Here is a 15,464-nt window from a genome sequence, read left to right as displayed (position 1 = left end):
TATTAAAACTGGCTAAACATTTATAAATAAATAATTAAATGGAATAAATCAAACCCTCATGGTGTAGGATATGGTGAAGGGATTTGTGCTTGCTGGTGACTACTTACAAGTGAGTACAGTAAAATAAATGATGGGGTGGCTGGTCTGACTTATCAAATTGTGTGTTTGTGTGCACGCGCATGTGTGCATGTATTTAGATGAATGGAAAAAACTGAGAGAAAACACAAATGTGTTTTCATGTTTATGTGGAAAGTCATGTTTGTTGCATTGTTGTCAAAAGACTGAGCCATATTTCCTCCACATTTCCACATATAACCAAGTTCCATCTGTAGAACTTAGAAACAGCAGCACAATACCATAGGCTCTAATTAAACACTTAAAGAACACCTGTGCAGTTTGGATGTGCATTATTTAATACATAACAATTTTATTCTGATGTACTGAATTAAAACTTTGTCCATACATATACTGTTCTGAAAATACAGTATTTGTAATGCAAAATATTCAAATACATGCACAAGATTTAAAAACAAATGACACAGCTTTTTTAATCGTTGTTTTAACTGCATTATTAGCACCATGTGATGATGCATATAATCGTAATTGCAGCCCAACAGTCGTGACCAATGGCCCACATCCAGGTTCCTTTGAAACAGCAGTGTAATTAAAGTGCAGAGAAGTGCAGTGTCCTGGTGGATGTTGCATTCTGTATTCTGCCTGTGAGTTTTACACACAGGTGCACGTGAACGCAACATGCTGCTTCTCTTTTCTTCAGCTCTCTGTAGTTCTGAGATCCTGCTTGTCTTTGGTCTCCTGCTGCTCCCTCTCGCTCCTCCTGCTGCTCCGAAAGTGCTGAGCTGGCTTTGCTCTGGTATTGAGGTGTGTGTGTGTGTGTGTGTGTGTGTGTGTGTGTACGTACGTGTACACATCTTGCCGAGCGGGTTTGTGCACACAGCAGAAGCGAAGGTAACGGCCCTCGGTAGGCCTGTACGTGTGAAGAGCGCAGATACCAGAGGAAGAGAAGCACGCCTACGCCAACTGCACGATGGAAGCTAGCAGCTGGGCATTTGAACAATCTCGCTGAACACTTTAAGAAACACACACACACACACACACACATACACACACACACACGCACGGACACAAAAGTAAACAAAACATATTGCATTGTTACCATTAATACCAGGCCACAAAAAAACTGATAAGTGTGCACAGACTGATACCACAAAGATCTGATGCCACTAAACCAACATATGAAACCATGGCAATCTCAAAACTGCATAAAGAGTTTCTGTAAATGCGTAACAACCCTGGACTAACAGGAGAGTTAGCACAACATGAACAGCATTTAACGTGGTTAAGCAGGACACTTCTAGCTCAAAGTCAGTATCTTAGTACACAGGGACTGTATGCAGGTACCACAAAAGAAACTTCACAGAATAACATTATACAACACATCAGCAATAAATTAGTCCACAAATGACTTTCATTCACATACTCTCTTCTAATGCACAGCATCATGGGATGATGAGGATCACACAAGGGAAAGTAAGCTGTGAATAATCTTTTGGCAGAATAGTTATTGTTAACAGACTGACACCGCTGAAATTCTGATGAGTCATGGACTGTACCTTCCTTTATGGTCCCTTCTTTTCTCTTATTGCGTCATTTTAAACAAGTAAACCCTACTCTGTAGGGTTTAGGGCCTTGCGGGTGAGTCGTGCACCAGGAGTGCAACTGCTGCAGCTCAACAGAGAAACGTGTCAAGGCATCTGTGAGGCGAAGTCCTCTCCGTAATGCTGTAGTTTAGAGTGGCGAGAATGCAGGACGTTCAAATGGCACGTGCGTGTGTGTGTGGAATGCAGGTTTTGTTCAGGTACAGGCAGTGGGTGTGGGTGTGTCTAGTAGACTTCAGAAATACAATTTGTCCTCAAAACTGCAGGGGTTATTGTTGTCTTGAGTAGACCTTGTTTTGGCCCTGGTCATCGTGGAAGTCAACCTTGGTAGCGATTCTTAACTTGCCACCTCTTTATCGAGGTAGTTTCTCCCCAAAACAGCATCACTTCTCTCTTTTGCTTTCTTTTCTTGTCTTTACCCCCCACCATTACCACAGATTGATTCCTCCTCTCCTCTCTGTCTGTATTCTGTATATAGTAAATGCAAGAGCAGTGTTTCTTGACTGTGCGGCTGCAGTTTTGCGGAGACCCCAGCTGAGATGGCCACTGTGTCCACATGCCAGAGAGACGCGTGACCACGTTAGCTTGGCCAGCAGCGCATGTGGAGACGACGGCCACAGCCAATAGGATGTTTGTAGAAAAGCGGCTTCAGTTTCGCAGCGATAGTCAAGGGTCCAGTAAATATTTCTGCCAAAAAATTGACCCCATATTGGGCTCCACACTGACTTATTTATTTAATATCTGTCTTCCAGTCTGCTAGAGTAATTACTCCATGTGCTCGAGTGCTTCATAGGATAAGGAACATATGTTCTAACAGTGAATTTTAAATTTTTTATTTTTTTTAATGTAGGTCTACTGCAGCGCAAAGCCAAGGCAACAGCAGTGGCATTCAAGGCCCATAAAACGTATGATGAATTGATGGGGATGTGTTGGGTTTGAACTGGGCTGTTAGAAGAGAGGAAGGATGGTTTTCAAAGAAGAGGAAGGTGCTGTGGCCAAAGCTAATGTGGCAACTGTAATCTAAAACCGGAGTGTGATGCCTTCTCGCTTGCTGTCTCATGCAGACACACGCACACGTGTACACCCTGCCTCAGACCACTCACAGATATACTGCTGTAACCACTGAATGGAATAGTTCAGCTTGGCTTTTTTTGCTGTATGTGCGTCACATGCCAAAGGCTTTGGTTTGTTTAGGTTTTTCTTTTCTTCCTCTCTCTCTCTCTCTCTCTCTCTCTCTCTCACTGTTGTCTTTCCATTGGCTCTTAAGAGCTGTGGTATTACTCTACAGTACTAGAACAAATGACTGAAGTTCAGCGTGGCTCAACACTGCCCTCTGGTGGCACCAAGGCATTAGATTCTGACCACTTTTTGTCTCCAACCAGAGAGAAGCCCAGGGGAAGCCTTGCGCTGGTTGTCTCTCCAGCTGTGGGATGCAGTTGTGTCTAAACTCTCACCTTCCCTTCTGTGCCTTTCACAGTGAATGAGATCATCGGCAGAGATATGTCACAGGCCCCGGGGGCTCGTGGGCCTTCAAGCGCACATGGTCAGTCCTAGTCCGACGTCTGCTGCTTCTCATACAGGCAGTGGAGCACTGCTGGAGACCTGGGGAGCTTCCATCCGCACGTCCTGCCAGACCGGACCGGACCGTAGGCCTGCAGACATCCAGCCAAGCCCCCACTCCACACCAGGACCCAGAAGGCATCACGCAGAAAACGGTCAGCCACTTGTGACGGGGTTGGAAGAAGACTTTGAGGAAGAGAGACAGAGAGAAAGAGAGAGAGAAAAGAGATTTCACACGACTACAAACAAAGCCACAGGATAATATCGCTTTGTGGGTGTTATTGTACTGCTCCGATTTGCGTACATTGAATAAGTAAAAGATTCTTGCTCTCTCGACTTGCTGTTCTAGGAGTTGTTCTCAGGCTGTTTTCTTCAAATGGTGAAGATGTTTTGGATCTCAGCCATCTTAGGGCAAGACCAAGCAGTGCAGTGCTTGAACCTTGAGTAAGTGTGTGCGATACAGACCCTCAGCTGGACAGGTCAGAGTGGCAGACGCGTGTGGGCACTGTTCTGGGGTCGAGCCAAACAAAACGAAATGGGATTCGAGAGCAAGTGATGCACCAGCCTAGACGCTTCTTTAAATAAGAGTGGTTTCAGTGGCGCCCTCTGGAGGAGAAGCGGGAGTGCTGCTGATGTGTTAATAATATGCAACATTCCACACACTTCGTGTCCTTTTTGAGTTGTAGATAAACTGTTGAATGATCACCCTTTCTCCTCTTCAGGTTGAACAAATGCCTTATAAACCTAGCAGCTTGGATTGACTGAAAAATGCTTTTAGCACAGATATTATTTTGGTGTGAAGTTGAATTTTGTGCCGAGGACACAACGTCTGAATCAAATCTGTGTGTTTTACATGTAGAGTTAGCCGTTCTAGATATTCTGTAAGCGATATGGTGTGTCAGCGCAAGGTGTACAAACCAAGTCAAATGCTTTCCGAAGAGTTGGTGTGTACTTCTGAAGAGATGCACATAGATGATGGACTAGGAACATGAACGTATGCTCAAGTCACCGCTAGAGTCCACGTCCCTACTAAGAACTCCAGTTAGATCCAGTTAACCTTCTCTGATTAACGCCCACCCACCCCCACCCCCATGTGCCTTTCAGATGAAGTCGTGCGCCGAGCCAGGACAGGAACGCGTAGACTTTTTTTATGTGCAGTTTTACAAGGTGGCCAAAGCGACACGATTGGAAAGCTCTTTCTCGGCGTCCAGAAAAAGGCGGCATTTTGACAATCAAAAGCTAAACCTCCAGCGCACTTTCCTAAAAACCAGGGAGTTTAAGGTTTCCCTTCTCATCCCAAATGGACATTCAAATGCATGAAATGAAAACAAATTTTTAGATCCACAAAAATCTTTGTAAATCTTTAGTTGAACACTCCTGAAAATATAATTACACTTTGAAAGTTGCAGAAAATAAAGAAGGTCTCTCTTTGGTTGTAAATCCACGTACAGTCGTTGTTTAAGGTTAAATATGAACATATGCCAAGTACACCCCTACCTAAGGGAAGCTTCAGAGGGCAAAGATTTGTGGAGCACATTTGCATGGGGTCTGGTGTCGATGAAATGATCAGTAATACACATTAGGTGCTATCTTTCGGTTAGAAACGTAGTTATAACTATGTACCTGGGGTTTGACAGAAACAAATCTATGAAGAATTGTATAGGATTCTTGCCTTAAAACTTGCTTTGATTTGAAAGTAATAACTATTTGTGTATATTTTTCTATTTTAAGGAAACTGGTACAGCCACTTTGTTTTTGCTTCTTCTTTTTGGGTCTTTGAGCCTTTAGTGGTTTTAATGATGATTTGGTTGTTTTAAGTTGACAAATTAAATGAAAAAAGGAAAAAAAAAAGGTCTGCTATGCACTAAAAACCTGCCTGTTGCCTTTGAAAATAATTAAATAAAAAAAAGAAAACCTTGATGCCTCTAGACATAGATGCTATAGAGAAGCTAACTGTAGAATAGCTTGTCAGACATCCTGCATTGGTGTGTGTTTGTGTGTGTACGTGCTTTTGTGTATACCTACCTTTTAAAGGACTAGAGCAAGCAACCGTCTTAAGTGTGTGTGTGTGTGTCTGAGAGAGAGTGAGTGTGTGTGTGTGTGTGTGTAAGCACAATTAATGGTGAGTATCCAATAAGCTGTATATAACATTTAACAAAAATCATGGTTTTTTTTTTGTTTGGTTGGTTTTTTTTGTGGCGAGAGGGTTGCTCAGAGACGTTTAGGTTATGCAAGGACAGGAATATAGTAGCGCAATATTTGGCATCAAAATAACAGATTTCTTTGTTATTCAGCTCTTGCTAAAATAAACTATAAATATATATGTGCATTGTTTTGTGGTCTATGTAAACACTTATAGTGACAGTTGATTTCCAAGCCACTTTTCACTATTTAATTTCAACTATACAGTAGGAAAAAGCCTTACCTTGTGTTTGACATGCAGATGTGTTGATGTTGAAATGTTTGAATTTGATTTAAGAGTAGCTTTTTAAATTCAACTGCAATAAGAGGGCAGAATGCTGTACTGGGATTTAGAACCAGTGCCCTAACGAACACCTGCTCATGGTCCTGACCTTCACACCAAAGACCCAACAATGTTTTCCCATTTTACATACAGATGACAACACAAACTCGACAACTATTTTAAGTATATTTTTGATACTTTGAAATGAAATGATGGATGTCATTCCTAAAGTTTGTGTGTGTGTGTGTGTGTGTAATACAGGTTTCGCTGCTGTTTACAGAGCCTTGTATTGTCATTTCTTGTACATTTTGTATTTTAAATCTTTTGTAATTTTTAAGACTGCAGTGCGTTTTGAAATTATGCAAAGGGAGTTCCTTGTATTGCAGGCTCTTCTGCATCAATAAAAACCAAACCAAAAAAGAAAGAAGGCCATGTTTACTTTGTATTCTGTTCACCATCTCCACTGATGCTGCCATTAATGTACAACATAACTGTCCTGACACAATCCTTTGAAGTGTGTTTACATACAGGTGCAAGATGGTAAAGTAGCTCCAGCCACGCAGTACGGCAACACCCTCAAAGCACAAACAAAAACAAACTGAAAAACTGTTCGTCTGTTTGCACCACACAAACACTACACGTAATGGTAATGCTAGAATTAGAGACATTTTGTACAATTATTTGCTTCATTTCAACTTTGTGGCAACAGTTTGGGCCCTTGTACACAAAGTGAGGTCTACGAAGACATGGCCTGATGAGTTTGGGTTTGGAGGAACTTCAGTGGCCTGCACAGAGCTCTGACCTCAAGCCCACTGAACACCTCTGGGATAAATTGGTACGTAGCCAGACATGGCTGCTTCTACAAACATTTGTGAAAGGATGAGTCACTCTCAGGAGCACAGTGAATTCCAGCATGGTATCGTGATAGGATGCCATATGTGCAACAAGTCCAGTCGTGAAGTTTCCTCACTACTAAATATTTCACAGTCAACTGTCCGTGGTATTATAACAAAGTGGAAGCGATTGGGAATGACAGCAACTCAGCCATGAAGTGGTCGGCCACATAAAATAACAGCGGGGTCAGCGGATGCTGAGGTGCAGAGGTCGCCAACTTTCTGCAGAGTCAATCGCTACACACCTCCAAACTTCATGTGGCCTTCGGAGCAGCTCAAGGACAGTGCCTAGAACATTATGGAATGGGTCTTCATAGCTGACCAGCTGCATCCAGGCCTTACATCACCAAGCAATGCAAAGCGTTGGATGCAGTGGTGTAAAGCACACCGCCACTGGACTCTTGAGAAGTGGAGACGTGTTCTCTGGCGTGACAAATCACGCATCTCCGTCTGGTAATCTGATAGACAAGTCTGGATTTGTTGGTTGCCAGTAGAACGGTGCTTGTCTGATTGCACTGTGCCAAGTATAAAGTTTGGTGAGGGGTGGTTATGGTGTGTGGTTGTTTTTCATAAGTTGGGCTCGGCTCCTTAGTTCCAGCAAAAACTAGTATAGTTAATAGCGTACTACAGGTTTAGTTTAGTGGCCATTACGTTTTGTGATGAATTTTTGAAATGTTATAAGGTAAAGAAATTTAAATGGTTTATGTAACAAATGGTCAAAAAATACAAGAACACATTAATCTCAGTTGATTCCGTCATCATTCGATTCGTCGGGGTGAATCGCGCGTGCTGACCAAAATAAACCTGTTCACGGTTGAACTTCGGTAATGTCATCATCTAGCCTCTTCAGACAACAGGTGTTGTATTTCCATTTGACATACTATGTAAATTTGAAATCTGTGTTAAATGTTTAATCCAACAGTAAAACAGTTCTTTTCTACGAGTAAAGAGGTGATTCGTTATTTCTGCTGCTATATCCATCTCTATACACCAGAGGGTAGCACTCCTATTAAGCGAGTTGTGATGCCTCGAAAATGAAGGCAATAAGTAACCGGATATTTAGGAATCATTCCTCTGGGTGGATTCAGTTGTCAGAAGTTCAGAAGCAGCAAGCCGTCTCCTTTTGTAAACGCGGTAAGTAAAACAACTCTTATTTGACCCATTTTTCTTTAAAGAAGTGGACACTTCTGCCTCCTCCGTTGTACTTGAATAATCACTGATTATTTATAGAGTGGATTATAAATACTATATTCGCAACAAATATTTAATTACACGAAACCAAATTTGAAGCTTTGTAGATACATTTTATATTTGTTAGGCGCATTCTGTAGGTTACCATGAGTTTTAAACCTATCCGAGCTTTTTGCGATTTATTAACTTTTTTTTTTTAATATAATATCCTAAATGAGATTAGGAAGTTCGGTACAGAGTGCTGGTACGGTGTAGTAGTAGTTACAGTAGACTGCAACTGTAAAGCCTCCGTCCCCGCGGGGCCGCTGAATAGCGAATTACCGGTCACCGGTGCGTCTTTAAGGTGTGTCGTGTTAATAACGTGGGCTGGGTGTTTTTCTTTATGACAGATCTGTGAGCAGCCGCACCGGAGCATGCTGAAGGGTCCGGGCACGTGGAAGCTATGGCTGGGCTCCGTTTTACTTCTCGTGCTCAAAGAAGTGCAGTCACATTGCAGTTTTTACAGCTCAGCGCTGGAACTGATGTCAAAACACCGACTGATAGATGGGTAATGATAACCCCCCTTAACTCCGGTTTAGGTACCTGGATAACCTTTTATCCTCTCCGTTTTTCTCTTCCCGCAGACACAATGACCTTGCGCTGCGTCTCAGGATGTTCCACAGTAACAAACTGAGCCGACTGGATCTGTACAACAACACCAGAACCAGCACGGATATTACCCGACTCAAAGCTGCTCACATCGGAGGGCAGGTACCGTCTGGACGTTGACGACAACCGACACACCGGGCAGGAGAATACACACCCGCGCCTCCGTGGATCCACGCTATAGGCTGTGTGCTTTGTCTTTTTGGAATAATATGGAGATTAATATAAAGAGTCCAAACGTACCATTGAGAGAGAACCCTGTCAGAGAGCAAATGCACAAAAGTGTTTTTCGTGTGTATGTTGTAGTAGGCCAGCCGTGAGATGAGGGACTGGACGCGTTTTAAATTGCTAAATCACCTCGCAGTCCAGAAAACAGAGCCTGTAGCGTGCTAGATTTGGTCCTACCGCCTACAAGCGCATCGTTTACCAGAAGTCTTCCCGAAATGTTATCCATCACAGAAGTTGGGTAGGGACACACTTTGCATGTTTGCCAATGAGGAATTGGGTCCAAGATTGGGTCCCAGAACCTAAATCTAACGCAACACAGCTTTGCCTAAATTACTACTTCAACTTTGGCAGCTGTTTCCACTTTCATGTTTACATGTGCATATGACCACTGATTGGAGATGCAGACATGGATCTAGGTCTAGTTGTATCAAGGGTTGTTCCTGGATCATGGGAAATGGTCTTAAATTCAACATATTTATAGGGAGAAATTCACAGGAAAATGATGTCATGAAGCCTTTTTCCTACATGAATGCAGATGTGCCCTTTGTATATTGCCACACATTTAATTATGATGCTGATTTGCTGGTATGTTATTCCTTCTCATGTGATCACCATAGGAGTTTAGAGAAGTCAAAGGCAAATCATTGTGACTTTCTTCTTAGTAAGGTAAAGAGAGAGTCTTATTGGGCTCATTTATTTTATCCACTAAACTCAAATGTTATGGGCAAATCAAGACACTAAGTCCATATTTTACAGGTTTTTATTCAGATAAGGAGAGTGGAATAAGCATGTGTGAAACAGTAGAAGGTGAAGCCAGAAGCCTTTAGCCTGATCCTGTATGCATGCTTGTGCTTAGATCACTGAAGTTAACACATGCAATAACTGTTCCTGGGGCAGATGTTTGCGGCATATGTGATGTGTACGACTCAGGACAAGGATGCAGTCCGACTGACCCTGGAACAGATCGATGTGATACGCCGCATGTGTACTGAATACCCGGAGCTGGAGCTGGTCACCACGGCTGAGGGTATGAGACCAAACGTGGAATGTTTTCGTGTGTGTGTGATTTAGAAAACACAGTGTGCTGATTTTAAGTGTTTTTGAATAGATATTGTATGTGATGGTGCTAGTAATTACAGCACAAAGAACAGATGTGGCAAGTCACAGTTTATTCCCAATATACATACTGTACAGTTAACAAAAAAACTACATACAAATCCTCATTTTACTTATTTTCTTCCTTCCAGGGATTTAGCCTGATAGTATTTTTAACACTGACATGTTTGTCACTTGTATTGGAATGAGACCACGGACATCTGAACAATGGCATCTCCCAAAAGCAGACGTAAACATAATGTTTGTTAGCATAATTACAGTGTATTGTGCGTAAGCTGTAGAGCTGCCGCTGGTCTTTATGGGGAACAGTTACATGCAGGAAGCTACATGTTATGAAATCCCAAAGGCAGACAGGTGTAAGAGTTCACTCATTACTGACAATTAGAATTCTCCTCATCTCTGGAGACCAAAATAACCTGTTTACCTCGGTTATATCCACTTGCATGAAGATGGCTTCATTGTTGAGGGGAATGTGGGCGATTCTCAATGGATACCTTGGGTTAATTTTGTGCGTCTCTGTGTGTAGACCTAAGGAAAACGAAGAAAATGGCCTGTCTCATCAGTGTTGAAGGTGGCCATTCCATTGACAGCAGTATACCAGTTTTGCGGATGTTTTACCAACTCGGAGTGCGATCGGTGACTCTCACCCATAACTGCAACACACCTTGGTGAATACACTCACCAACCCATTCACACGCAATTATGGACACATGCACACAGTGTTTTAAATATAGTTTTAGAGATTCTATATGGTACAGTGCACAAGACTTGGACACCCCAATAAATGGATGTGCAGGCTGCTAGTGTTTAGTAGCTACAGGGGGAGGAGGACCTCATAGTAAATTAGATCTTTGGCTAATTCTTTTGACTCTTTATCTCCATCCAAGATGTCCTGCACAGCTGTGTTTACTGTGTGTGTGTGTGTGGGGGGGGGGGGGGGGGTGAGGAGTTGATGTTCTGCCCATTCTGTTCCCAGATGTAGATCTTAGTTTTGTTTTGAGGTTTGTTTTATTAAGTCCTTTATGCTGAAACATGAATTCCAGCAGTCAGAAGGGCACTAGAGGAGGGTCAGCAAGAAACAAAGAAGAGAAAAGATCTGTACTTTCCACTGAAAAACAGCAAAAGTCTTCTTACTTATTATACTATTTTTTCGTATTAATCTTTCATTAGCAGTGTCTAATGTGTTTTACATGAAAATAAACTGTTTCGATGCATAATGTATCATTTTTGGATGCCTAAGGTTTTGGCACAGTACTCTGTTAGATATGCAGGAGCTACAGTATTGCAACTGTCTTGGATTTTACTTTACTGTTATGCAGGTGCATTTATAAGTGTACAATTACAGTCTGTAGTTGGCATGTACAGTTTGTCCTCCACCCTGTAAGCTGGCCAGGCTGGCTGGGTTGGGTGACAAGCCATTCTCATCATTGACATGATTACGCCTGCGAGATGTTTCTACCAAAGTTGTAGTTAATGAAGTAAAGCGGCTGAGTTGCGTATATGTCTGTCAACATTTGTAATGTTCTCTGTTTTTGTTTTGTTTTTTCTCCATAATCATCATGAAGGGCGGAGACGTCGTCGGGATATTACCCTAACTTCTACTCTAAGAGACAGAACAACAGCCTAACAGACTTCGGTAAGGTAACGGCATTTCCATCTCTACCTTTGACTGTAAACGGAAGCAAATGAAGAATCCTCATCATCAGTTGAAAAGCCTCAGTTTGAGTGTGCTAACGCATGCGTTGATGAGGTGGCTGCTCCTTGACCAACTAGTCATCCACCAGACACGAAAAAGAAATTGTATGTGTGTTCATTGCGCTTCCTCTATGCTGGAGGAAACTGACTCTTCCAACTCCGGTCGCAAACAGAAAATGGTTACGTTGGAGTAGTTTGGCACAAAAATCTACTTTCTATATATAGAAATAAAAGAAGAAGAAAGGGAGAGTGCATATGTATCTGAGTGTGTGTGTGTGGGGGGGGACAGTTTGCTCATATTTACTGGATATATTCTTAAGAGTTGCTAAGAACTGTCTAGTAGAACCATCATCCTTCTGCCTGTGCCTCTGCCTTTTTTTACACAACAGTGTGTGCATGTGCGTGTGTGTCTGTGTGTGTGTGTGTGTGTGTGTGTGTGTGTGCTTGTGTCTGCATGCTTACATGTGTTTGTGCGTGCATGTCCACATGCTTGCACGTTTGTGTGTGTGTGTGTGTGTGTGTGTACGTGCTTGCACACATGCACTTCTCTGCGTGTGTCTGCACGTGTGCGTCTCCGTGTGCTTGTGCATGTGCACATGCTTGCGCGTGTGCCTGACTCAACCCAGGCGGTGGTTGACGAGATGAACAGACTGGGGATGCTGATCGACCTGTCCCACACGTCATGGGCCACGGCACACGCGGTACTGCAGCGTTCCAGAGCCCCTGTCATCTTCAGCCACTCCTCCTCCTACACCGTCTGCAACCACAGCCGCAACGTTCCAGACAACCTGCTCCAGATGCTGGTGACGTTATGCCGATGCACTAAACGCTACGGGCACGACCCGTGTGTTTATATCAGGAATTCTGTATGTCACTTGGAAAGTTGTAGAAATCTGCAATAAACCTGCTCTTTGCCTTTCACTTTCATTACAGTACATTTTAGTTTAGTTTAGACTTCTCTTTTGTAATCTGTGCTTCCTCCAGGTTACACATTTCTCCGCCACCTGCATACCTTACAAGCTGGTGTATCGCTAGTTCTTAGGAACCAGGTGACCAGCTCCTTGTTTTAGTGCCATATTCCGAGTTGTTGTAATCCCTTCGTTTGTATGCCAGAAGGAAAATGGAGGCCTCATCATGGTGAACTTCCACAGTGCTTTCATAGCCTGCAAACAAGAAGCAAGCATCTCTTTAGTAGCCGGTGAGTGACGCAACTTTTCTGCAGAACATTTAGAACAAGCAGTCATTCAGTCCAGCAAGCAATAAAGCAAACCACCAAGCCTTCAGCATACAGTGAGTCAAGCAACCACTCAGGAACTCTTATCAACTCTTCCAGATCACTTTGACTATCTAAGGCGCGTGGTAGGAGCAGAGAGTATTGGCATCGGAGGAGACTACGACGGGGCCACTGGGTAAGGCAGCGTTTCCCTGATCCACGAGTGCTTTTGGCCTGAATTCCCGCACAATGATCCACTCAGTTCTGGGTTCCTGTAAATGGAGTATGTTTGTTCTAAATTGCATATGGTTGGGAAGAGAATAGCCCTGAACATGTGGCGTGCTTTTAGCTTTCCTCCGGGTCTGGAGGACGTGTCGAAGTACCCTGCTCTGATATGTGAGCTGCTGAGGCGGAACTGGACCGTGGAAGAGCTGGCACGCGTGCTCAGGCTCAACTTTCTCAGGGTGTTCGACAGTGTGGAGAAGGTGAGAAACTCCCTGCTGAAAACACCTTCCAAAAACACTCCTCCTTGTTGCGTTAAGATACATCAAACAAGATACATCCCTCTGCTAAATGGGTAATAGTCACTGGTTACATAAGATCAGAACACCCTATAAGACTCATTCATCCTTGGTCCCCATGATGTGGGAACACTTGCATGGATGGTAATCCTTCTCTTCCTACCTTTTGTCTCTTGTCTTCCTGCTGTGTAGATACGTGATGAGATGTCCAGCGTCACTCCCAGTGAGGTCGACATCCCCTTTGCGGAGGCCGACCACTACTGTCGTTCTGTGCTCAAGCCACCAAAGATTTCCAGAGACATGAACCTGCTCCAGGAGAGGGGAGGCGCGCTCTCCCCATCACTGAGCCCTCTGAGCTGGGCTCTGCTCCTCCTCACTTTACTGCATCCATACAGCAGCACCGTCATTTCGGGATGAGTGACGTCAGTGTAGGTGTACTGCTACCGACCTGGTGATCGCTTAGAAACTGGTAACGGCTTCTGTCCCTCGCGACCCTCTACTAGGACAGCGAGAGAGTGTAATGTACAAAATCGGAGAACACCACTCCCACCACCCCTGGCTGTGCTGGTGTTCAAGAGTTTGCAACAGAACCAACAGCCTGCTGTCTGGAACTATATCTACAACGTGAGCTCTGTAGTCTCCAGCTAGTGTCTGCTCTTGTGTTATGTAAACAGCTTTTCCTGTAGCAAAATACTTCTGAAGCACTTTTATTTATTTATTATTAGTTGCATTTATATAGCTCCTTTTTCAAACTCAAATATCACTCTTTAAAAAAACCCAAAACCCATTATTTTATTTTGTATGTATACTCTATTATTTCTAAAGTATTTAAAGGTTCTTTCTCCTAAATAACAAGATAACAAGACACATTTAAATATGAATATAAAGAATTATTTCATAATGGAATAACTGAAACTAGAGTCATTCTGGACTGCACCTTGGCTGTACGTTCTGGACATATTTGGACACTTCCGAGCACACAATGGGGATTCCACACACATTTCATACTGATTCCCATGTTTATTCTGAATTTGCCGTTTACACATGTTTACTTCTACATGTGAAGTTTCAGCTCATGGTGTTTGAAGCACAGAAACAGCTCAGGTCTGCACCTGCTGTTCTGTCTGTCTGTTCCACAAATTATTTTATTTATTGTCATTATGTAACACAGGCCTTTACTGTGCTTCAAAAAACAAAAAAATAAATCATATACATACTCCATATCAATGGTGAACTTGAGTGTGTATTTGACTTTGAAAGCATATTTTATTTAAATATTTTTTTAAAACATTCTCCCTTTCAAATATCCAAAAGGTCAAGTATAAAAGGCATAATTTATAAGTTTTGTATCTCTTTACCCATCTGAACAAACTTCCCCCTCCTATTTTTAGAGTTCTCTCATTATCTACAATCTGATGCTCTGTATACAATGAGGGCGAAAAGGAAAAATAAATAATATAAATAACACACAACTTCCCCACTACCATCTGAACTTGGCACTCCTGTTCAGGTGAGCTAACGTGTTTGCACCATATCTGAACTGGTTTAATATTAACTGGCAATATTCTGATCAGTGGATTTGAATACGTATTCAAGAAGGAGACAGTGCTGTCTCTGTGTCCAGACACCTACAACATCTATGTTTTTGTCTCAGTACTGGTATGAGTTGCAATGGCCCCTGTGCTCTGCTGCAACTCCCCAATGGGCCTCATGCAAGAACATTCTCATGTTTTTACCGTAAACTCTCTTAAGCAATTTCTTAAGCAATTTCAGGTAATCTTGTATTTACATCCTGACTCAGTCTGTCCTGGCATCCGTAATCAGTAGATAAAAACACAAAACAGTTTGGCTACATAACCAATCAGGAATCGTGTCATTTGTTTTTACTGCACATGCAAGGTATGATGAGCATGATGTTTGCATGGACTTTGAGAAAAAGGCTTTGGGGAAAGTTCTGGATATACGGTGTAGGACTGATGAGCAGCTGTTCTGGTGGTTACACCTAGCAGAAGTGTTAGAGCTGTAAAATCCTTTACACTCTACGCTTTTCATATAGTTGTACAACTGTGACAATTTGATCAAATGCTCATAACTGTAAAGCATAGCATATTTGAGAGTTAAATACCATTAGCAAATGAAACTCAACTACAAACCCTGAATGGGATGATATAATTAATGATCAAGTGTGTTTGGGGGTGGGTGGGGGGCTGTGTGTGTGTGTGTGTGTGTGTGTGTGTGTGTGTGTGTGTGTGTGTGTGTGTG

The 15,464-nt window shown here is 42.7% G+C and overlaps 2 protein-coding genes across 2 annotated transcripts in view; both read left to right on the top strand.

The window, feature by feature from the left end:
• The window catches only part of nfatc3a (nuclear factor of activated T cells 3a), a 56,269-nt gene extending 50,155 nt beyond the window's left edge, over positions 1–6,114 (top strand). Inside the window, 1 exon segment of the mRNA XM_027025948.2 lies at positions 3,154–6,114. Coding sequence (XP_026881749.2) covers positions 3,154–3,230 — 77 coding nt within the window. The 3' untranslated portion in view covers positions 3,231–6,114.
• Positions 6,115–7,686: 1,572 nt separating this feature from the next.
• On the top strand, positions 7,687–15,458 carry dpep2 (dipeptidase 2). Its single transcript, XM_035521126.1, has 11 exons — positions 7,687–7,727; positions 8,174–8,331; positions 8,408–8,534; positions 9,555–9,684; positions 10,300–10,441; positions 11,339–11,414; positions 12,095–12,271; positions 12,582–12,666; positions 12,802–12,877; positions 13,031–13,166; positions 13,395–15,458. The coding sequence occupies exons 2-11, from the start codon at positions 8,198–8,200 to the stop codon at positions 13,617–13,619; spliced, it is 1,308 nt and encodes a 435-aa protein (XP_035377019.1). The 5' UTR covers positions 7,687–7,727; positions 8,174–8,197; the 3' UTR covers positions 13,620–15,458.
• The last annotated feature ends 6 nt before the right edge of the window (positions 15,459–15,464 follow it).

The sequence above is a fragment of the Electrophorus electricus genome, chromosome 21, assembly GCF_013358815.1.
Source record: "Electrophorus electricus isolate fEleEle1 chromosome 21, fEleEle1.pri, whole genome shotgun sequence".
Lineage (NCBI taxonomy): Eukaryota > Metazoa > Chordata > Actinopteri > Gymnotiformes > Gymnotidae > Electrophorus > Electrophorus electricus.
This window is presented reverse-complemented; position numbering and strand designations above follow the sequence as displayed.

Bases quoted from the DNA above. Each gene is read 5' to 3' on its own strand.
- dpep2 (XM_035521126.1), top strand. From the start codon at position 8,198: ATGCTGAAGGGTCCGGGCACGTGGAAGCTATGGCTGGGCTCCGTTTTA. The intron at 8,535-9,554 runs GTACCGTCTGGA...TTCCTGGGGCAG, and splicing joins CTGCTCACATCGGAGGGCAG to ATGTTTGCGGCATATGTGAT. The intron at 12,667-12,801 runs GTGAGTGACGCA...CAACTCTTCCAG, and splicing joins AAGCATCTCTTTAGTAGCCG to ATCACTTTGACTATCTAAGG.